Source organism: Schistocerca americana, chromosome 5 (assembly GCF_021461395.2).
Source record: "Schistocerca americana isolate TAMUIC-IGC-003095 chromosome 5, iqSchAmer2.1, whole genome shotgun sequence".
Taxonomy (NCBI): Eukaryota; Metazoa; Arthropoda; class Insecta; order Orthoptera; family Acrididae; genus Schistocerca; species Schistocerca americana.
Genome location: NC_060123.1, coordinates 546836071 through 546860022, shown reverse-complemented (window position 1 = coordinate 546860022; position 23952 = coordinate 546836071). Strand labels below are relative to the sequence as shown.

Sequence of the window (23952 nt, the reverse complement as noted above, 5' to 3'; positions counted from 1 at the left end):
AGATAAATAGAGCAGGTATAGCCCCGGGGAAAGAAGTTGGCATTGTAAATGGCGAGTAAAGGTTTCAGGTGGTATAGGGGGAGTTGAATACCATTGATGGCTCTAAGAATCATAAGAGAAAGGACGGACGGGAAAATGAGAGGAGCTACACAAAGGAGACAGTAATGAAGGACGGGCGACACAAGGTTTTGATGCAAGGGACTGCTAAGTGGTATAATAATACACGGAAAGTTCTGACCACGACTTTTGCAGCTGTCGTCCCTGATTTCTTGTAACAATCCTCTTCGATGACAGTCAACACACACTTTCGTCCACGCTATGACTTAGCGAATGATGTTTATCCGCTTTCCCTGTATGCGGTATAAATCTGAGACAAGGTACCTCTAGAAACATCAAACACTTCGGCCACCTTGGGTACACAATCACCCACCATATGAACGTCAACAATTTGCTCACGTTCGCACTCATACTACATTTGCAATGTGTTGAGGACGCTGTGCAGGTTCCGTTCGTGTTCTAACACAACAGCTCAACTTGCATGCTTCGCTAACATCTCCATTTATGATAAAACATTCATTTCTTGCCCTGTTTTCATATTTTTGTGACACCCCTGTAGGTGTAGGTGTGAATTAAGCCCTGTGAAGAACACCTAAAAATATCTCATGAAACTACATTTTCCTGGAGACATATTGAGTCTCAACTTTATCTTTGATAAGCACAGAAGCTACCGTAATGAATTAAAATTTGTGCCAAGTCCTGTACTTTTCTTTAACATAATTTTGTTCGGTATTGTTTGTTTCCTTTGGTCTGGGTGGAAGTCAGATGACATCCGTTGAAGTCGATCGTTGATTCCTTTACTCAGTTTTTTTTTATTTTTATTTTATTTTTTTTTAATTACGGAGGACAATCGGCCCTCTGACCGAACATACTGACTACCGTGCCGACGATGTACTTGAACCTAGGCTTCCTGCTTACTAGGCAATTGTGCTATCCACTACCCCACTGTGACACTATGGTTAACACAGCTGCATGGTACAGGCTGTCCTGCTGTTCCACTATTGGAACAGAAGTGATTTCAGGCGTTCCCCAAGGTAGTGTTATAGGCCCTTTGCTGTTCCTTATCTATATAAACGATTTGGGAGACAATCTGAGCAGCCCTCTTCGGTTGTTTGCAAATGACGCTGTCGTTTATCGGCTAATAAAAACATCAGAAGATAAAAAAAAATGCAAAACGAAAAAAAAGCATGTGAATGGTACGAAAAGTGGCAGTTGACCCTAAATAACGAAAAGTGTGAGGTCATCCACATAAGTACTAAAGGAACTCGTTAAACTTCGGTTACACCATAAATCAGTCTAATCGAAAAGCCGTAAATTCATCTAAATATCTAGGTAATACAATTACGAACAACTTAAATTGGAAAGAACACATAGAAAATGTTGTGGGGAAGGCTAACCAGAGGCTGCGTTTTATTGGCAGGACACTTAGAAAATGTAACAGACCTACTACGGAGACTGCCTACTCTACGCTCGTCCGTCCTCTTTTAGAATAGTGCTGCGCGGTGTGGGATCCTTACCAGGTAGGACTGACGGAGTACATCGAAAAAGTTCAAGGAAAGGCAGCACGTTTTGTATTATCGCGAAATATGGGAGAGAGTGTCACAGAAATGATATGGGATTTGGGCTTGAAATCATTAAAAGAAAGGCGTTTTTCGTTGCGACTGAATCTTCTCACGAAATTCCAATCACCAACTTTCACCTCCGAATGCGAAAATATTTTATTGACACCGACCTACATAGGGCGGAACGATCACCACGATAAAATAAGGGAAATCAGAGCTCGTACGGAAAGATATAGGTGTTCATTCTTTCCGCGCGCTATACGAGATTGAGATAATAGAGAATTGTGAAGGTGGTTCGATGAACCGTCTGCCAGACACTTAAATGTGATTTGCAGAGTATCGATGTAGATGTAGATTGGAGCGCCTCGGCAATACTGACGATTTAAAAAGGGTAAAATTAAGATGGGCTGAAGTGTGATTTGAATTTTGTGTTAGAGAGGGCAATGGACTAGGGCAGGGCTTCCCAACCTTTCCAGCAGGCGGACCCCTTCTTCAGTCGAAAATCCATGGCGGACACCTAGTCAGTCAAGAGCACAGTAACTTTAAATTTCAGAGCGAAACCCAAGGGAACGGAAAGCTTCTTAATGCAAGTGCCGTGTTCCCAAGGCCCCCCCCCCCCCCCCAAAGTATCAATAGTCTTTGGTTTAGAGATGAATGAAAACAACTTGAAATTAACGGTCCAATTTGAATTCCTACTGTATCCAGACACTTACTAGTGGATTTACTCCATTTGTTCAACACACTATAGACTGATTAAAATTACTTGCTAATTGAAATTTCACACGATGGAGCTGTCTTCCTCCAAGAGCAATCAACGTCACGTCCTAACTGTTCGCTGTTGACAAGCTACCGCTTATGATCTGTTCACTTCCACTGTTTGGCTACTGTTGTGTAAGGAGCATGCATATTTCGTAACAGTCTGTGTGTGTGTGTGTGTGTGTGTGTGTGTGTGTGTGTGTGTGTGTGTGGTTTTTCGTGAAATCCGAAGAAAAATGTTCAAATGTATGTAAAGTCTTCCTTTGGTCGTCCTCCCTCCTCATTCATTTCAACTGGAAACTTCCCTTGTTGTGAAGGCGGTGGAGAAACTGCACCCTTCTTCAATGGTCCTGACTTCAGCCACCGATCCATGTTAGAGGTAATAAACTGGTCAAAAATCGACTTATGAAATAGGTACTGCACTGACAAAGCAAGTGTTTACATTTAATGATGCCTGGGGCCGCATACGTGCCAGCGAGCGCTGTGATTGGACGACAAACCTCACTCCGCGCATGCGTAAAAGCTTTCAGCGCCGGCGTGAGCCGGCGCACAAACGACCTCTGTATTTTGCGAAGCAGTCGATCAGAGAAGCCGCATTCTCCGGCACTAAACTGTATATACGTTCTCACTTAGGAACCGCAAAGGCTGCTTAGGGATTCGACCTGAAGTAAAAGTACAGGTTTTCCACAAGGAAAAAAAATGATGATGAATTTGATTTTCACATTTTTATGCAATAATTTTACTCATTATTTTACACAATTTGGTGAAAAGTGGCCGCGGACCCCCTAGAAAGAGCCAGCGGACCCCTAAGGGGTCCGCGGACCACACGTTGGGAAGCCCTGGACTAAGGTATTCCATGGTGTTTCAGCCACAATGCCAGGGTGGCTTAGTGGTTAGCGTATCTGCCTACTAATCAAATGACCCAGGTTCAAACCCTGTTCTTCATTATTTCAGTTTCTATCCTTATCAAAAATCTACAAATATATACTTTTTCCAAAATTTTGTCTACTATATTTCTGTATCACACGTTAGATTACTCTCATATTGGACAAAATCACGGTGCGTGTCCTTTGTGTAGAAGACACTGAGCACTTTAGGAGCTCGGCTTAACTTTGCGAGGGCGCTGCTCACCTGAGACCCAGGTCGCGTTGATGGGGCGCGGCACGTAGCGGCCGTCCGTGATGTCCCGCAGACGGAAGGAGGGCGGGCGCGCACGTGCCGGACCCAGAGAGACGTCCTGCAGCAGCACGGCCGCCACGACCACCAGCACGAGCACGACCACGGCGATGATGGCCACGGTCGCCACGGGCCGCCGCGACTGGCCCCAGCGAGACAGCGCCGCGCGCTTCTGGGACAGAGCGAGGCCCGCCACAGGTCACACACAACCAGGGGGCGAAAGATATTAGCCGCGCTGCTTGGCAGCGACTCTTGTGGATAAGCGACATGCACTGAGGTGACAAAAGTCATGGGATACCTCCTAATATCATGTCGGACCTCCTTTTGCTCGGCGTAGCACAGCAACTCGACGTGGTATGGTCTCAACAAGTAGTTGGAAGTCCCCTGAAGAAATACTTAGCTATACTACTTTAAACTGTCCATAATTGCAAAGTGTTAACGGCGCTGGATTTTGAGCATGAACTGACCTCTCGACTATGTCCCATAAATATTCGCTTCGTGACGTCATTATGGCAACACGACGGGAATTAACGCACTTCGAACGGCAGTTGAAGGTAGACACATGGGTTATTTCATTTTGGAATCCTTAGGGAATTCAATATTTCGAGATCCAAAGTGTCAAGAGTGTGCTGAGAATACCAAATTTCAGGCATTGCATCTGGCGACGGACAACGCAGTGGCCGATGATCTTCACTTGACGACCGAGAGCAGCTCTGTTTACATATAGTTGCCAGTGCTGACAGACAAGCAACGCTGCCTGAAATAACCGCAGAAATCAATGTGCGACGTACGACGAACGCGTACGTTAGGACAGTGCGGCGAAATTTGGCGTTAACGGGCTATGCCAGCAGACGACTGACGCGAGTGCTGTCAGCTCGACGTCGCCTGCAGCGCCTCTCCCAGGCTCGTGACCGTACCGGTCGGATCTTAGATGACTGGAAAACCGCGGCTTGTTCAGATGAGTCCCGCTTTCAGTTGGTAAGGGCTGATGGTAGGGTTCGAGCGTGGCGCAGAACCCACGAAACCATGAACCCAAGTTGTCAAATAGCACTGTTCAAGCTGGTGGTGGTTCCATGATAGGGTAGGCTGTGTTTAAAAGGAATGGACTGGGTCCTCTGGTGCAAGTGAACCGATCATTGACTGGAAACAGTTATGTTCGGGTAGCTGGAGACCATATGCAGCCATTTATGGACTTCAAGTTCCCAAACAACGATTGAAGTTGTAGGAATGACAATGCGCCATGACACTGGGTCACAAATGTTCGCGACTGGTTTGAAGAACATTCTGGACAATTCGAGCGAGTGATTTGGCCACCCATATCGCCCGACATGTATCCCGCCGAACACTTACGCGACATAATCGACAGGTAGGTTTGTGCACAAAATCCCACACCGGCAACACACTTTCGCAATTATAGACGGCTAAAGAGGCAGCATGGCTCAACGTTTCTACAGGGGACTTCCAACGACTTGTTCTGTTCATACCACTTTGAGTTACTACACTCCGCCGGGTAAAAGGAGGTTCGACACGATATTAGGAGATATCCCACGACTTTTGCCGCCTCAGGGTCTTCCAAACAGCTTTAATATGTTCTATACCACTTAAATGGGTAGAAAGCGAAATATCTACAAATACTGTGATAAGAACAGCCTCATGTCTAACAAAAGGAAAAACTGTAGAAAATGGCGGAAACTGCTTATGTCGGTCTGCAGCGTGCATTCTTTCATGTGATTCTAAAATCGGCCAGTAGACTGAAGCAAGGACCAAAAAACATCGTGTGATTCTGTCCCTTAGGCAAAACACTCTCCCCAATTTCTTTAATCGCCTTAGGTAATTTGTTGTACATTTTTTAATTTTCTGTTCATTTGCTTGCAAATTGACGTTGAGCCTACATCTCGTCCAAGGTAATGGACGGCTGTTGATTCAGTAATATCAAGATAATTTTTGGTATACACAACAGTCTGGTGAATGTACTCACTGGTGTAGTTAAAATCTCCAAGGTTTTAAGATCTTTGCAATGAGTTTGGTCACTTGTTTTGATTGTAAATCTAATGACCCTTTTCTGTAGTACGAAAACTGCATTCATATTTTGTGTATTTGTTCCCCAGAAAATAATTCCATAGGTATGAACTGAACGTGAATATTAAATTGTGTTCATAAAGTCCCGCTATGATTACAAAAACTGATAGCTAGGAAACTGTAAGAGACAGAGCATTGTTGTCTGATATGAATTTTTAGCAGCTCTCAAAGATTTTTTCTGTTATGCCGAATTTCTTTGGGAGCTCCTCTACTTAGTCATATAACTTCAAGGCACGATTTGAGTTCTGTCCTTGCGGGGATCAGCATTGCAGCATCAACAGCTGTGGTTGCTTAACTGGTTCGTGCGCGGAGAGTAGCAATGTCACAGACTGGTTACAGTAACAGAAAATTAAAAATTTTCCACCAAGGAATAAACTACACAGCAAATTTCTTAAGGCAATTAAAGAAACTGGGGGAGAGTGTTGTGCCTAAGGGACAGAAGCACACGATGTTTTTTGGCCCATGCTTCAGTATACTGACTGATCTTAGAATCACATGACGCTGCGGACGGCTGTGAGTTTCCGCCATTTTCTACAGTTTTTTTTTTTCTTTTGATAGATTTGAGGTTGTGAAAACGCAGTCATTGGCGTAAGAACTCTAATGGCGAGATACTAGGAGAGCGTGGGGCCCATGCGATAGGGCCAACATCATCCGTTCATCTATCAGCAAATGTGTCATTCAGCACATTACAGTGTGGGGATCGGCCATCATGCTGAAGATGATGAACGGCTACGGTACTTCGATTTGTGCCGACAGGAACTGTTGCAACATGTTCACACACTAGCCATTTCCCCTTATGTTTTTTTTCCTTTTTTCCTGCGCAGAAAAGTGAGCCAATCACAAAACCGTGCACACGAAACATTTAAGTTTCAGAATATCACGGATGTGTTCACGTGTTGCATGGGTTTTCAGAGCCCCTAATGGATCCTGTGGCGGTTCACATATGTGAAACGAAGCTTCATCTGAAAACAGGGGCTTTTTCAGGTAGTCACTGTCAGCATCTGTTTAGGCCAGCAAGGAAAACACTAATGCTTAACGCAGAGGACGATCGTTTGGCTGCACTGCTTCGACTATTTGCATGTCTACGCAAAAGGCGTAAACACTTACATCACACTTTCGGAGAGTTGACGCTTACTGCAATTCGCGTGATTAACGTCTGGGAAGTCCGCCCCCGGTAGGTGAGTGGTAGCAGGCAGGGTAACTCAGCGTGTTCGGTCAGAGGGTTAGCTGCCCTCTGTAATAAAAAAAACTGAGTCAACGGCTCAACGCTGAACTTGAACGGGTGTCATGGGACATCCGCACCGAACAAAATGCAACGAACAAAGTCGAACAAAATGAGAACCATAAAAAAAAGTGGTCAGTGCGACAGAATGTCAATCCCAAGGGACCGGGTTCGATTACCTGCTGGGTCGGAGATTTTCTCCGCTCAGGGATTGGATGTTGTCCTAATCATCATCATTTCATCCCCATCGACGCGCAAGTCGCCAAAGTGGCGTTAAGTCGAATGACTTGCAACCGGCGAACGGTCTACCCGACAGGAGGTCCTAGTCACACGACATTTTTACTTCTGCGAAGCGCGTTGGGGGAAAGAGGTTGAGAACTGCTAAACGTTTTACAACCTACCACCATTCTGTATCAAATAGTTTACTAGTTATGATTTTCTGAAATGATAGTGGTACTTTGTAGAAACCCTTTATGTAACTAGAAACAATGAATGGTTGATTGGTTGTTTTGGGGAAGGAGACCAGACAGCGTGGTCATCGGTCTCATCGGATTAGGGAAGGAAGTCGGCCGTGCCCTTTCAGTGGAACCATCCCCGCATTTGCCTGGAATGATTTAGGGAAATCACGGAAAACCTAAATCCGGATGGCTGGACGCGGGATTGAACCGTCGTCCTCCCGAATGCGAGTCCAGTGTCTAACCACTGCGCCACCTCGCTCGGTAGAAACTATGATGAGAAGCATAAAATGCTGATGACTTTCTGTTTTCAAGTGTCAGGAACATCCGATTGCCAAATTATGCTGGTTCACGCTCGGCTTCTTCTAGTAAGTAGACTATCTTCACTGGTTATAAACAAAGAAGTGAGTCAAAAAATTGTTCAGATGCGTATGAATACCTAAGGGACCAAACTGCTGAGGTCATGGGTCCATAGACTTACACACTACTTACACTAACTTATGCTAAGAACAACACACACGCCCATGCCCGAGGGAGGACTCGAACCTCGGGCGGTAGGGCCGCACAGTCCGTGAAGTGAGTCATTTATATGCATTTACAGAGCAGGACTGCAGAGTATCTCTCAGGATAGCAGAAGTCGTCATTATGAATGGAAGTTTGCTAGTATAGAACGTCGCAATACGGCCAAGCCGTTGCGTGAACATGTCGGTCGTCCATGTAAACCTTTTAAGTGCTGTGTGTCCCGAAGCGTTTGCTCCGGGCACGTGTAGGCGTCAATTACTCAGGTCAGGGGTGTCAGGCTGCACAATTAGAGGTAATTAGGCGCACCAGTTGGAGTGCTTTACGGCTGCCGTCCGGCAACATTGGCTATTTCCGGCTGTCTATCTTATAATATAATTTACCGGAGGTTTTACGATCCTTTTCTATCTTGCACTCCTGTAAGCGAACATTGTAACTGACTGTTCTATCTTACAGACGTCAGTACAGAGGTACTGTAGGTTGTAACATCACAGAGAATTCGTGTATCGTGTGATTCCAAAGGAAAATCAGTCAAACGGAGAAAAAATTCTATTTTGGTGATCATCATCATTAGTTGATTCACTCACCGCTGAGTACATTTCTTCGTTTATTACTGAAGTAACAGCATCTTCGAATAGACGTCTCCACCCACAGCGATCGCCAGCTCTTAATATAATGTGAAGAGGTACGCCGGTAATCTTCTTTTGCTTGCTACTCTTATGCCTTCGATTTTGCCTTGCAAGACAGTCTTTCTAAATTATCCCCTTCTCTTCTCAAATGTGCCCAAGGATCTGGAAGTAGCTTCAACTGACAGGCGAAGACAAATTTCTTGTTCTTCTATAACGGGAACTCTCGTTCTTCTTTCTATCCATTCTAGGCGTAACATCTTCCTCCCACACCAGCCCTCGGAGGCATCAATCCGGGTCTTGCCACTAGCTTTCGCGATCCAGGTCTCGCAGCCGTACTAGAATATAGAGAACACATATGATTCCACCACTCGCATCTTCGTTGTTTTGGATAATGTCTGGTTCGTCCAAAGACCATTCGTCCTTTGTTTCTTTGTCAGTTTCCTGCGTCTCTGATCAGAGATCCAAGATATACACTATCATTCACTACCTTTACGCAACCCGTAAGCTGGATATTATTTAAAACTTGTCGATTAATAACTATTAGTTTGGACTTTTTCTTGTTTATCTCTAGATCAAAATTTAAAAGAGCAGTCTTCAGTCTGAAGGACAGGTCTCTAAGTTCTTTCACACTTCCCGCAATGGGGATACTATAATCGACAAAACACAGATTGTTGATATTTCCAGACGCCAACTCAAATTCCACAATCCCACCCATCCAGTGTGTCCCTGATGAAATACTCTCTGTAGCTGTTATACACCTAAAGTGACAGTGTATAATCACGTCTGGCTACGTTTGTTACCTCCAAAAACTCTGAGTATTCACCGTCACCCTTTACGACCGCAGTACACTAACGTGGCAAAAGTCATGGTTCACCTCCTAACATCGCGTCGTACCTCCTCTTGCCGCATGTAGTGCAGCAACTCGACGTGGCATGGTCTTAACAAGTCGTTGAAAGTCCCCTGCAGAAATACTGAGCCATGCTGCCTATATAGCCGTCCATAATTACGAAAGTTAGCCGTTACAGCATTTTGTGTACGAACTGACCTCTCGATTATGTTCCATAAATGTTCGATAGGATTCACGTCGGGCGATCTGAATGGCCAAAAACTCGCTCGAAGTGTTCATAATGTTCTTCAAATCAGTTGCGAACAATTGTGGCCCGGTGACATGGCACACTGTCATCCATAAAAAATTCTTCGTTTTTTGGGAACATGAAGGTCATGAATGGCTGGCTGCAAATGGTCTCCAAGTAATTCAGTTGGACCAGAGGACCCAGTCCATTCCATGCACAGCCCACACCATTATGGAGCCACCACAGTTTGCACAGTGACTTGTTGACAACTTGGATCTACAGCCTCGTGAGCGCCACACTTGGACCCTACCATCAGCTCTTACGAACTGAAATCGGGACTCATCTGACCAGGCCACGGTTTTCCAGTAGTCTAGCGTCCAGTCGATATGGTCACTATCCGGGAGATGCGCTGCTGGCGAAGTCGTGCTGTTAGCAAATACACTGACGCCGATGGTCTGCTGCTATGCTCTATTTCGCCGCACTGTCCAAACGGATACGCTCATCGTACGTACCACACTGATTTCTGCGGTTATTTCAGGCAACGTTGCTTGTCCGTTAGCACTGACAACTGTACAACAACGCCACTACTCTGGGTCGTTGTGAGAAGGCCGTCGGCCACTGCATTGTCCGTGACATGAAGTAGTGCCTGAAATTTGTATTCTCGGCACACTCTTGACTCTTTGGGTCTCGGAATATTGACCTCCGTTATGCTGAAAGAAGAGTCATTAACGGACGTAGAAGTAACTTCGAGTGTGCACCAGGGAACTGCGTTGGGTCCCTCGCTGTTCATATCATATATTAAAAACCATGCGGACTATATCAATAATAAACTCAGACTTTTTGCATATGTTGCAGTCATCTGTAATGAAATATTGTCTGAAAGAAGCTGCACTGATATCCAGTCAGATCTTGATAATATTTCGAACTAGTGCGACAGTTGGTAACTTGCTTTAAATGTTGAGAAATCTAAAATTGTGCACTTTACAAAACAAAATTATCGTGATATCCTATAATTATAATATCAAGGGCTCACAGTTGGAATCGGTCGACTCTTACAAATACCTGGGTTTAACACTTTGTGGGTATACAAAATGGAATGAGCACATAGTCTCAGTCGTAGGTAAAGCAGGTAGTAGACTTTGATTTGTTGGTAGAACACTACGGAAATGCAATTAGTCTATAAAGATGATTGCTTATAAATCATCGTGAAAGCCGTTCTAGAACTTTGCTCAAGTGTGTGGCACCCGTACCAGATAGACTAAAAATGGATACAGATCGTATTCAGAGAAGGGCAGCACGAATGGTCACAGCTTTGTCTGATCCGTGGGAAAGTCTCACAGACAGACCAAAGAAACAGAACTGGCAGGCTCTTGAAGATAGACATAAACTATCCCGAGAAAGCCTAACTATACAGTTTCAAGAACCAGCTTGAAATGATGACTCTAGGAATACACTACAACCCCCTACGTATCGCTCCCGTATGGATCGTGGTTACAAGATTAGATTACTTACAGCAAGCACGGAGGCATTTAAACAAACATTCTTCCCACGCTCCATACGTGAGATGAACGGGGAAAAAACCCTAAAAACTGGTACAATAGGACGCTCCCTCTGCCATACACTTCACAGTGGTTTGCAGAGTATAGATGTACATGTATATTTAGACTAGCTTAGCGCCCGCTGCTTTCAGAATGTACTTCTGACCAAAAAGTGATTCTAGTAGCTGGAGTCCACATTTTTTGTTCATCATACCTTTTGCATTCTTCTGGAGATTTCCCATAGAACTTTTCTACCTTAAAATGTTTATTTGTATATAACCGAGAGGCGAAATATCAATTTTCATAGATTAGGGTTTTAATTTCTTAATATAAATAAATATTTTCCTAAAAATTTGCATCTCCTGTTTAACTCCCTTAGGGGTTAAATTTCCAAAAGCAGTGAAACATATATTTTTTATTTCCAACAGAGAAGCAAAATTCGAATTTTCCTTGATTTAGTTTTGGAAATGCTTTCATAATGAAATAATTTTGTAAAACTTTCACACTCTTAGCGGGTTGAATTTCCAAAAATACTGAAACAAGTATATTTTTTATTTCTGATCGACAAGTCAAATACCAATTTTTATAGCTGTAGAGTTAAATATGCATCAGTAGTTTCCTTAATAATGATTTATTTTCAAAGAAACTTTCACCAAGTGTTTTACCCCCTTTGTGGTTGAATTTCCAAAAATACTGAAACACGTATTTTTTTAATTTTTGACTGAGAAACCAAATATCAGTTTTCATAGTTATACTTTAAAATTGCCTTAGTAGAGACTTATGTTGAAATGTCTTTCATCCCCTATTTCATACCCTTAGGAGTGGAATTTCGAATAATCCATTCTTAAACGATGCCTACACTATAAGATCAACACCCTCTCCAGATTTCAAATTCTATCCTTAGCGCTTTGCGCTGGGCGATTATGTGTCGGTGAATAATTCTGGCCCTGTTTCACCCCCTTAGGGGTTGAATTTCCCAAACAGTAAAACATGTACTTTTTCATTTCGAACCGACAAGCCAAGCACAAATTTTCAAAGATATAGCTTTAAAAATGCTTCCAAAATGAAATATTTTTATACAACGTTTCAACCCCTATTTCATCACCTCAAAGGGTTGAATTTCCAAAAACAGTGAGATGCATATTTTTTATTTCTAACTGATAAGCCAAATTCAAATTTTCGTAGCTTTAGCTTCAAAAATGCTTTCATTATGAAATATTTTTATAAAACATCTCACCCCCTTAGGGGCTGAATTTCTAAACACACTGAAACACGTATTTTTTCATTCGTAATCGAGAAGTCCTGTGGCGAGCATGGGAGCACGTTTCATAGCGTGGACTAAGCTCTTTCTCTGTATAATACAAGTTTCATCGAGCCGTGTTTCCTGGTAGTGACATATCGCGCGAAAGTTACTTTCGTCCTAAAGTTTTGCATGCCAGTGTATTGTTCACGTATTTAATGTCTTCCGTTGCGAAATAGCCCCTCAGTAGCGAACGTGCTTTTTTTCCCAGTCTGCTCTGTTATGATGAAATATTTCTAAAAACTTGTTGAGATACACAGACAACACATAACTATCGATTTCACCAGACATCCGTACCGTTCCGTGCGTCTACAAATACTTCTGTGTTAGTCATTGGCGTCTGATTTGCATTTGTATTATGTTGATATGTGTGTGGCGTGCATCGCTGTCATACTTGGACTGCTACAAAAGGCGCCCGAAAGGGGGCAGGGCTGATGGGGTGAGGGGGAGGGCGAATTCTTTTTTGCTATCACACATTTAATGGAAAGTCGTGCAGATTCCATGGTGTTGTCGTGTTTCCAGCGCTTCTCTGCAGATAAGTTTCGTGTGAACCTTTACAGTATCGTGTCGAAGTAATGTCCTCAATCTTTTCCCTATTACTTGCTATTACAGCCCTTATCGGTTGCAGAAGGAGGTCAGTCCAATACCCTGGCGCGCAGATTCTGACTCCAATTTCCAGTACAACGTTAACATGACTACGGTGTACGTGCCATTCAGCCGTCCCCACTTCCTTCTCGGATGTCCCCTTCCTTTGCTGCACAACGGAATCACAATACTGGTTTTTCGTTTGTCCGTGGACGAAGAAAATCTGTGTCAGCTTGCTGATTGAACATCCAGTTTTACGTGGCAGTGCTATTGTAGCGACTCTCAAGAACTGTAGGTGGGTACATCTGTACATCATCTAAGGAATATGAAGATACCATTTTCTGCACTAGAAAAATGGAAAACGCTCGCTCTATGGACTGCGACATCGTGCCACATACTTTCGTAGAGCTACGAATTCTGCAGTCCAAGTGTCACGGTTGCACAGTAATGTTACAAACGACACGGAGCGCCTTGGGTCAGACCTACACGGCTAAAATTCTACTGGCCAGTTCGAGGGTGGTTTTGGGAGAGTTCCCACATTCATCTCGTTCATCCAGTCGTACTCTGGCCAAACCAACACAAAAAATAGCATTCACGACATATTTAGTTCAAATTTAGTTTTACTAGCACCAAAAAAATGGAAAGCATGAAAATAAAGCAATAAATATATGATGATGTATCTGTTCTTTCGGACATCACATATATAAGGCTCACCGGCTATTTGACCATCTTCTGTGCGGATGCACACACATTGCCTGAACTCTTACGGGAATCGGTACAGCCGCGAATAATGAGTGTAATGGGCAGGGACACTACGAATGTAGTGCTGGACAATAAGTTGGGAATATGGGTCTCACGGGAGACGTGCGAGAGGTAAGTGTTGTATCCTAGCCAGTAATGCCAACCGAGCCCGCTGCCAAAAGGTTGGCAGTATCAAAGTCCGGACGCCGTCCGCATAAGCAGCGCCAGCGAGACAGCAAATCGCCGCAAGTCTGCGCGCGCCACCGCTGGCTTCTGGGTTCTTAAGCGCAGGAGTCGCGAGCGCTAGGACAGTTCTGTATTCGCCGCTCAGTTGTATACTCGCCACCGAATTGTGTACTTGCTAGTCAGTTGTGTGTTCATCGCAGCAGAGTTGTTGTTTGTCGTCAGCCGACGCTGACCTAGCCGCTCCGACTCGAACTAGACAGATTTCTGTAGACACCGAGTTCACTACTGTGTTTCTGTATCTTCATGAATAAAGATAAGTACCGACTTTTATTTAATCTGAGTGTTTGGGCTTTCATCTTTCTGTTCACTGTTCCAGCGGACCGGTCGGCCCGCTATTAAAAGTGTGGCGGTGACTTCGTAAGCCATTTCTACAGCCAAGTGTTTGTAGCTACGAACACCGCCACAAAAGTAAGTCCTTGTAGTCGCACTCTCCTCTGAGTCCTCGGTGGCTCAGATTGATGCCGGCATGGCCAAAGTGGCCGTGCGGTTAAAGGCGCTGCAGTCTGGAACCGCAAGACCGCTACGGTCGCAGGTTCGAATCCTGCCTCGGGCATGGATGTTTGTGATGTCTTTAGGTTAGTTAGGTTTAACTAGTTCTAAGTTCTAGGGGACTAATGACCTCAGCAGTTGAGTCCCATAGTGCTCAGAGCCATTTGAACCATTTTGATGCCGGCACGGTAGCTGAGCGTGTTCGGTCAGATGGTTAGCTGCCCTCTGCAATAAAAACACTGAGTGAATGGATCAACGAAGAACTTAAACAGACGTCATAGGTCGTCCGCTCCGAACAAATGGAACAAACTATAACGAACAAAATGAGAAATGCCGGCACGGTAGCTCAGCGTGTTCGGTCAGAGGGTTTAGCTACCTTCAGTAACAAAAAAACCTGAGTGAGCGGATCAACGAACACCCTGAATGGGTGTCATCGGACCTCCACCAGGAACAAATTCAACGAACGATATAGAACAAAATGTGGCAAAAAGAAGATTGTCTGCCATGTAAGCAGGATATCCCGGGTATGGGTCCTGGTCTTGGCACACATTTTCAATTGTCCCCGTTGACGTATATCAACACCTGTATGCAGCTAAGGGTATTCATTTAATCGTATTAATTCGCTGTAATTTCAGTAAAGCAATAAAGCTAACTGAATTTTCCGTCGGTGGTTGAAAGAACACTTTTAATATTAGTAAAGCAATAAACGCAGTAATTTAATCATATGTGAAGTGGGGATGGCGGTTATCGCAGAAACAATCGGTTTTTGTTATATCTTTTTTTTTTCCCACGCCAGTTTAACGTGACTGTTAGAGCCGCTCAAAATAACCGGTTCCTGAAGTAATCGATTTTCCGTTCTATACTCCTATTATTTCCAGTAATAAACATAGAAATCGAACAAAGATTGAAAAATTTTGACTCTCTCAGTTTCAGGACACATATAAGCAAAACATTAAATGAAATAGGTAGAAGAAAGAAAACTTAGTCCGTCAGTCGTTCACTGCTTTTCTCGAAATTTGATAAGTGGTTGAACATTACAAAAAATCACTGTTGACATACCACTGTTTGGACATTACAAACAGTGCTAAAGATTGAAAACTAAGGCTGAAGAACTCTGTTTTTCGTGTTAATTCTTCAAGGGCTACAAATAGTTAAACGAATGTGGTGTGGACACAGGAACAGATCTGCTTTTAATTTTTGTTGTATACTGTGTATGAATTTTTGTTAAGCATTTAATTTTTTACTTGTACCATAACTGCCTTCCTCTTTGATTATTTGATGGAAATTGCAGATAAATCTTGTCTTTAAAAGCAATGAAGCAGTGTACTTCACTGCTACGTCACTTCGTAAAAATGTTTCCAGACTAGGGTTGGTTCCATTTTGCAGTACAACGGATGCCCGGGGACGACAGCGAGAAACTACCGTACAGATCACGTGGCGGCAAACCTTGCTCACTGCTCGTACACACGTACCCTAAGCCGCGACGTACAACAGCAGCGTACTACTGTCTCAGCAGTGCTGTACCAATCCTCCTGTCATGTGTTGCTTGCCCGTTTCTGTCTGCATTGTTACTGAAGTAGCACTGCTCACTTTTTCCATTTTCTATAATAATTGTTATGTATGAGGCGGAACTATGGGCCTCCTGGAAAAAGGGTGACCCGGCTGAGTCACGCAGTTTGACTCTGAGTCTGATCACGAGGTGTGGCCATTAATTGCACGCGTTGATCACGTAGGCTGACGTGAGGATCAATGAACTATACTTGACGGGATGTATCTGGAACATCTTCGGTGATTAGAAAGTTAGTAGACAGGAATACAATTAAATACTTAGCTTTAATTCAGCTTCAGCGGTAAACATCGATCTTGACTTTGTACAATAATATTTACAAGTGCAGTTATACACTGAACTGCGAATACTTCTTTACAATTCTGATTGTTTCACACATATAGATCAATTGTCAATGCCTAAAATATATGTGGCGCCTGGCTAGGTCGTAGCTACTGACATAGCTGAAGGCTATGCTGACTAGCGTGTCTGAAAATGAGATCTCTGAAGCTATCCATGAACCATGGACCTTGCCGTTGGTGGGGAGGGAGGCTTGCGTGCCTCAGCGATACAGATAGCCGTACCGCAGGTGCAACCACAACGGAGGGGTATCTGTTGAGAGGCCAGACAAATGCGTGGTTCCTGAAGAGGGGCAGCAGCCTTTTCAGTAGTTGCAGGGGCAACAGTCTGGATGATTGACTGATCTGGCCTTGTAACACTAACCAAAACGGCCATGCTGTGCTGGTACTGCGAACGGTTGAAAGCAAGGGGAAACTACAGCCGTAATTTTCCCGAGGGCATGCAGCTTTACTGTATGGTTAATGATGATGGCGTCCTCTTGGGTAAAATATTCCGGAGGTAAAATAGTCCCCCATTCGGATCTCCGGGCGGGGACTACTCAAGAGGACGTCGTTATCAGGAGAAAGAAAACTGGCGTTCTACGGATCGGAGCGTGGAATGTCAGATCCCTTAATCGGGCAGGTAGGTTAGAAAATTTAAAAAGGGAAATGGATAGGTTGAAGTTAGACAAAGTGGGAATTAGTGAAGTTCGGTGGCAGGAGGAACAAGACTTTTGCTCAGGCGAATACAGGGTTATAAATACAAAGTCAAATAGGGGCAATGCAGGAGTAGGTTTAATAATGAATAAAAAATAGGAATGCGGGTAAGCTACTACAAACAGCATAGTGAACGCATTATTGTGGCCAAGATAGACACGAAGCCCATGCCTACTACAGTAGTACAAGTTTATATGCCAACTAGCTCTGCAGATGACGAAGAAATTGAAGAAATGTATGATGAAATAAAAGAAATTATTCAGATTGTGAAGGGAGACGAAAATTTAATAGTCATGGGTGACTGGAATTCGGTAGTAGGAAAAGGGGGACAAGGAAACGTAGTAGGTGAATATGGATTGGGGGTAAGAAATGAAAGAGGAAGCCGCCTGGTAGAATTTTGCACAGAGCACAACTTGATCATTGCTAACACTTGGTTCAAGAATCATAAAAGAAGGTTGTATACATGGAAGAAACCTGGAGACACTGGCAGATTTCAGATAGATTATATAATAGTAAGACAGAGATTTAGGAAACAGGTTTTAAATTCTAAGACATTTCCAGGGGCAGATGTGGACTCTGACCACAATCTATTGGTTATGAACTGTAGATTGAAACTGAAGAAACTGCAAAAAGGTGGGAATTTAAGGAGATAGGACCTGGTTAAACTGAAAGAACCAGAGGTTGTAGAGAGTTTCAGGGAGAGCGTAAGGGAACAAATGGCAGGAATAGGGGAAAGAAATACAGTAGAAGAAGAATGGGTAGCTTTGAGGGATGAAGTAGTGAAGGCAGCCGAGGATCAAGTAGGTAAAAAGACGAGGGCTAGTAGAAATCCTTGGGTAACAGAAGAAATATTGAATTTAATTGATGAAAGGAGAAAATATAAAAATGCAGTAAATGAAGCAGGCAAAAAGGAATACAAACGTCTCAAAAATGAGATCTACAGGAAGTGCAAAATGGCTAAGCAGGGATGGCTAGAGGATAAATGTAAGGATGTAGAGGCTTATCTCACTAGCGGTAAGATAGATACTGCCTACAGGAAAATTAAAGAGACCTTTGGAGAAAAGAGAACCACTTGTATGAATATCAAGAGCTCAGATGGAAACCCAGTTCTAAGCAAAGAAGGGAAAGCAGAAATGTGGAAGGAGTATATAGAGGGTCTATACAGGGGCGATGTACTTGAGGACAATATTATGGAAATGGAAGAAAATGTAGATGAAGATGAAATGGGAGACATGATACTGCGTGAAGAGTTTGACAGAGCACTGATAGATCTAAGTCGAACAAGGCCCCAGGAGTAGATAACATTCCAATAGAACTACTGACGGCCTTGGGAGAGCCAGTCCTGACAAAACTCTACCATCTGGTGAGCAAGATGTATGAGACCAGCGAAATACCCTCAGACTTCAAGAAGAATATAATAATTCCAATCCCAAAGAAACCAGATATTGACAGATGTGAAAATTACTAAAGTATCAGTTTAATAAGTCACAGCTGCAAAATACTGATGCGAATTCTTTACAGATGAATGGAAAAACTGGTAGAAGCCGACCTTGGGGAAGATCAGTTTGGATTTCGTAGAAATATTTGAACACGTGAGGCAATACTGACCCTACGGCTTATCTTAGAAGCTAGATTAAGGAAAGGCAAACCTACGTTTATAGCATTTGTAGACTTAGAGATAGCTTTTGACAATGTTGACTGGGATACTCTCTTTTAAATTCTGAAGGTGGCAGTGGTAAAATATAGGGAGCGAAAGGCTATTTACAATTTGTATAGAAACCAAATGGCAGTTATAAGAGTCGAGGGGCATGAAAGGGAAGCAGTGGTTGGGAAGGGAGTGAGACAGGGTTGTAGCCTCTCCCCGATGTTTTTCAATCTGTATATTATGCAATCAGTGAAGGGAACAAAAGAAAAGTTCGGAGTAGGTATTAAAATCCATGGAGAAGAAATAAAAACTTTGAGGTTCGCCGATGACATTGTAATTCTGTCAGAGACAGCAAAGGACTTGGAAGAGCAGTTGAACGGAATGGATAGTGTCTTGAAAGGAGGATATAAGATGAACATCAACAAAAGCAAAACGAGAATAATGGAATGTAGTCGAATTTAGTCGGGTGACGCTGAGGGAATTAGATTAGGAAATGAGACACTTAAAGTAGTAAAGGAGCTTTGCTATTTGGGGAGCAAAATAACTGATGATGGTCGAAGTAGAGAGGATATAAAATGTAGACTGGCAATGGCAAGGAAAGCGTTTCTGAAGAAGAAAAATTTGTTAACATCGAGTGTAGATTTAAGTGTCAGGAAGTGCCGGCCGGAGTGGCCGTGCGATTCTGGGCGCTACAGTCTGGAGCCGAGCGACCGCTACGGTCGCAGGTTCGAATCCTGCCCCGGGCATGGATGTGTGTGATGTCCTTAGGTTAGTTAGGTTTAATTAGTTCTAAGTTCTAGGCGACTAATGACCTCAGAAGTTGAGTCGCATAGTGCTCAGAGCCATTTTGTCAGGAAGTCGTTTCTGAAAGTATTTGTATGGAGTGTAGCCATGTATGGAAGTGAAACATGGACGATAAATAGTTTGGACAAGAAGAGAATAGAAGCTTTCGAAATGTGGTGCTACAGAAGAATGCTGAAGATTAGATGGGTATATCACATAACTAATGAGGAGGTTTTGAATAGGATTGGGGAGAAGAGAAGTTTGTGGCACAACTTGACTAGAAGAAGGGATCGGTTGGTAGGACATGTTCTGAGGCATCAAGGGATCACCAATTTAGTATTGGAGGGCAGCGTGGAGGGTAAAAATCGTAGAGGGAGACCAAGAGATGAATACACCAAGCAGATTCAGAAAGATGTAGGTTGCAGTAGGTACTGGGAGATGAAGAAGCTTGCACAGGATAGAGTAGCATGGAGAGCTGCATCAAACCAGTCTCAGAACTGAAGACAACAACAACAACATAACAAGTGAACCATTCCTATGAAAGTCGGCTGTAGAACTGGCCAGAGCGCTAGCTTGTCTCGTAAGAACAGCCGAGTGGTAGCGCTCGGTCTGCTAGCGTCGACAGTATGGGCTAGCGTGTCCGATGTGTACTCACGGACCGCGGCCGATTTGAAGCCTACAATCTAGCAAGCGTGGTGCCTTGCGGTGACACCACTGTAATTCAGTATCTGAAACCAACACAAATTTTAGGAATAACAGTTACTTCTTTTTTTAAAAAAATAGGTTTACTTAAAAACGAAAAATTTTAGCACTGCAGCCATTGGCTAATTGATGTTTCGGTTTTTTACTCCGTTATTAATAAAAAAAAGCACCTGTTATAAATGAGACCAAACAAATGCCGAAAAATACGTGATATCGGTTTTAACCGTTCGGTTTTTAACATTCCTTTTCGCAAGCAGTGAAAATAACATAGACACCATCAAAGTAGAACAAACGTCTTTTTAAAATTTGTTCCCTGTTTCATCACATCGAGGAACATTAATAAATGTAACATGTGTCAAATTGGAGGATTTTTTATCACTTTACCACAGACGATGGAAATTGCAGTAGAAGGCCGACAATAGTTAAGTTTATTATTGCTCGGATGCGTCAATTAATGTGGCATTCTTTATTGGTTATTGTTGTTGATATCCAACAGAAGTTTCTCAGTCGTTCTGAGTTTCCTATTTTTCAGCTTCTGAATTTTCGGTGTTGATCCAATATTAATGGAATAAGAGGAAATATATTTCGAATATTTTTATCCACATTTTATAACTCATTGGATACCTTGGGTTTAATCAGGTAAGGATATTATTTCAGACTGTGGATTAATATAAAAAGATATAGAAATTACATGTACCATTGAACTAAGTTTGGTCTTTAGGTGTCAAAGTAATCTGTCTCAAAAAACATAAAGTAACTGCCAGTAGTCTAAGATACAATAAGTTTTGTGTACTTCCTACGAGTTCTTGAGAGATGACACGTTTCAGACGCACAGAGTTAATTATACGAAAAATAGCAGCTTTCTCGTATTGGCACTTGTCGAATAAATATTTCTGGACGCTCACGACTCCTACTTACATTTATGCCGAAATTTAGCTGCTTCAGCGAATAGGCAAATTTCCTCTTGGTTTAGGGAATAGCTTTTAATATCGGCGTAAAAATCACGTCTACGCCACCGCATTTCCCCAGTGGTAACTACCCTGTATATCTAGTTACACACCTGTGATCTATACTTTGTTTACATTTACGTATATAAGTTGAACCATATCAGATATACATATTTTTCATTCCTCTAGATGATCTGAGCTAATTCTGAAATCCTTTTATCCTCATCAAATAATATAATTTGGTGTGCATGGTGCTGACATACGTATACATATTTAGTGTGATAATTTTTTAATGTCTAGCATTAGCATACATACGCAGATGTAGTTGAAATAATATCTTATACATAAATTTTAGTGGAATATGAACCGACACTATATGAGCTACTTCCTTTCATACACCGGCGAAAGAATAATCGCAACACTAAGAAGGAGTTGTGTGACAGAAACGACAGTTGTAGGAGTGTTTCTACATCTGAAAGCTGATGTCTATTCCAGTTTCGCGTCAGTCGCATGAGGATGCTGACCAAGTTTGCTTTAAATACGAGGATAAACCCAAAAGTAAGGTCTCCTATTTTTATAAGTACATAGACTTGTTTATTTCTACAATGGTTTACATCAGTTTACAGCTTGAATATTTAGCTATTTTTCGACGTAATCACCATTTCTGTCGATGCATTTTTGTAGACGCTGTGGCAATTTTTGTATGCCCATGTCATACCAGCTCGCAGCCATGCTGTTTCTGTACTCTAAACTGTCACGGGTGACGAAACCTGGGCATACCACTTTACACCTGAGACCAAGCAACAATCACGCCCGTGGCGGCATCTTTCTTCGCCAAAACCGCGGAAATTCAAACAAACACAGTGTGGTGTGCGTACTGTAAGACCTTCGGTACACACACCATCAGATTATTTGACTTGTCGCTCTAACGAAGTAGGCGAGTGTCAGCAATATGTCTCCTGGTCTTATCGTGGCGTGTTTATCTTCTGCCGTTAGGTCAGACGATAGAAATGCCACTTGCACGCTTAGAGTAGCAGATTGACGGCGACCAACTTTAAACAGAACTTGGTTAATTTTCAAACACGTTTATTCAAATAATGACAAGTATAAAAATAACTTAACTTGGTTCTGGATGCTGTTTACAATTGACAATCTGAAGTTCCTTTGGGTTGGGTTGTTTTGGGGAAGGAGACCAGACAGCAAGGTCATCGGTCTCATCGGATTAGGGAAGAATGGGGAAGGAAGACGGCCGTGCCCTTTCAGAGGAACCATCCCGGCATTTGCCTGGAGTGATTTAGGGAAATCACAGAAAACCTAAATCAGGATGGCCGGACGCGGGATTGAACCGTTGTCCTCCCGAATGTGAGTCCAATGTCTAACCACTGCGCCACCTCGCTCGGTGGTGAAGTTCCTTTGGTCTTGGTACGTTAATCTCATACTCCATATCTCTGATACTTGACAAAGTGTCTATACATTTCTCTTCATGGCTGTGTACAGGAATATGATACTCTTCTTAGGTGCAGACTGAAGCTTGATTACAGACTAAAGCAGACTGGTGCAGACTGACTAACTGGAGGTCTGTACACTCGTTATAATACCTCGCACGTTCAGGTATCACTGCGCGAGTGTGATCCGCGACGAGAAAAGGTTCTACGTTAGCAGCAATCTCATTGGCTGCATTACATATTAATACGCGGATCGGCGGAAGCAGAATTTGGTCCGTCTCTAAGGCAGCGCCATCTCATAGTGTGGAGACGGACGAGCGCTGCGCCTGCGTTGTTGTGTTTAGTGGGGCGCGCTCTAGTGGGAAAGTTGTGTATGCGCTGACTACGCGGAACTATGTACACAACACACAGTCTGCCGGAAAAGTCATGACAACCGTGTTTTGTGATCGGAAAGGGGTATTGTTGGTCGACTTTATGCCCACTGGGACCACAATTAACGCAGACTGGTACTGTAAGACTCTGAAAAAACTCAAACAGGCAATTCAGAACCGGAGAAGAGGAATGTTGAGCAAGGTCGTACACATTTTCCATGACAACGCTCGCCCATACATCGTTCGGCAAATCATTGCTCTTCTGCAACAGTTTCAGTGGAACATAATCACCCACCCTCCCTGTAGTCCTGACTTGGGGCCTAGCGATTATCATCTGTTTCCTAAGTTAAAAGAACATTTGGCCGGAAAGCGATTCAGCTCCGACGACGAGGTGAAAGAAGAGGTTCATAACTTTCTGAACAGCTTGGCGGCGAGCAGGTATGACATGGGCGCACAAAAACTGCCACAGCGTCTACAAAAATGCATCGACAGAAATGGTGATTATGTCGAAAAATAGCTAAATGCTCAAGCTGTAAACTGATGTAAACCATTGTGGAAATAAACAGGTTATGCACTTATAAAAAAAAGTAGGAGACCTTATTTTTGGGATAACCCTCGTACATGCTCTAACGGTACTGAGAGTTAGTTAACTTCGAAATTCGACGTGGTGAGTTGCTGTTAGTCAAGAATGCCTCTGCGGCGACAAAGACGCCATTATCAACACCTCATTGGGTTTGAATAACGTCGTGTAATAGGGCTATAGAAGCTGTATGATTTTTCTACGATATTGTAGAAAGACTTGGCAGGAATATAGCACATGACTGCTGGCCACTTTGGTCAGAGGAATGTGCTGTCGCAAGATGACTGGGCTCCTGACGGCCACATGGCACTACCGAGAGGGAAGATCATCGTGTTTGGCGTATGGACTTCGAGCATCGTACTGCATTCGCAACAGTGATTTGAACAGCAGTTGGCATCACAGTCACACAACAAATTGTAACAAATCGGTTACGTCAAGGACAGCTACGATT

General features: G+C 43.2%; 1 protein-coding gene across 2 annotated transcripts in view; it reads right to left on the bottom strand.

The window, feature by feature from the left end:
• The window catches only part of LOC124615475 (venom dipeptidyl peptidase 4-like), a 193087-nt gene that overhangs the window by 113349 nt on the left and 55786 nt on the right, over positions 1–23952 (bottom strand). The window contains exon 3 of one of the 2 annotated variants that reach the window (XM_047143395.1): positions 3507–3723. In XM_047143395.1, the coding sequence (XP_046999351.1) occupies positions 3507–3723 (217 nt within the window). The remainder of the gene's footprint in view (positions 1–3506; positions 3724–23952) is intronic. The other variant, XM_047143396.1, reaches the window with a different exon arrangement.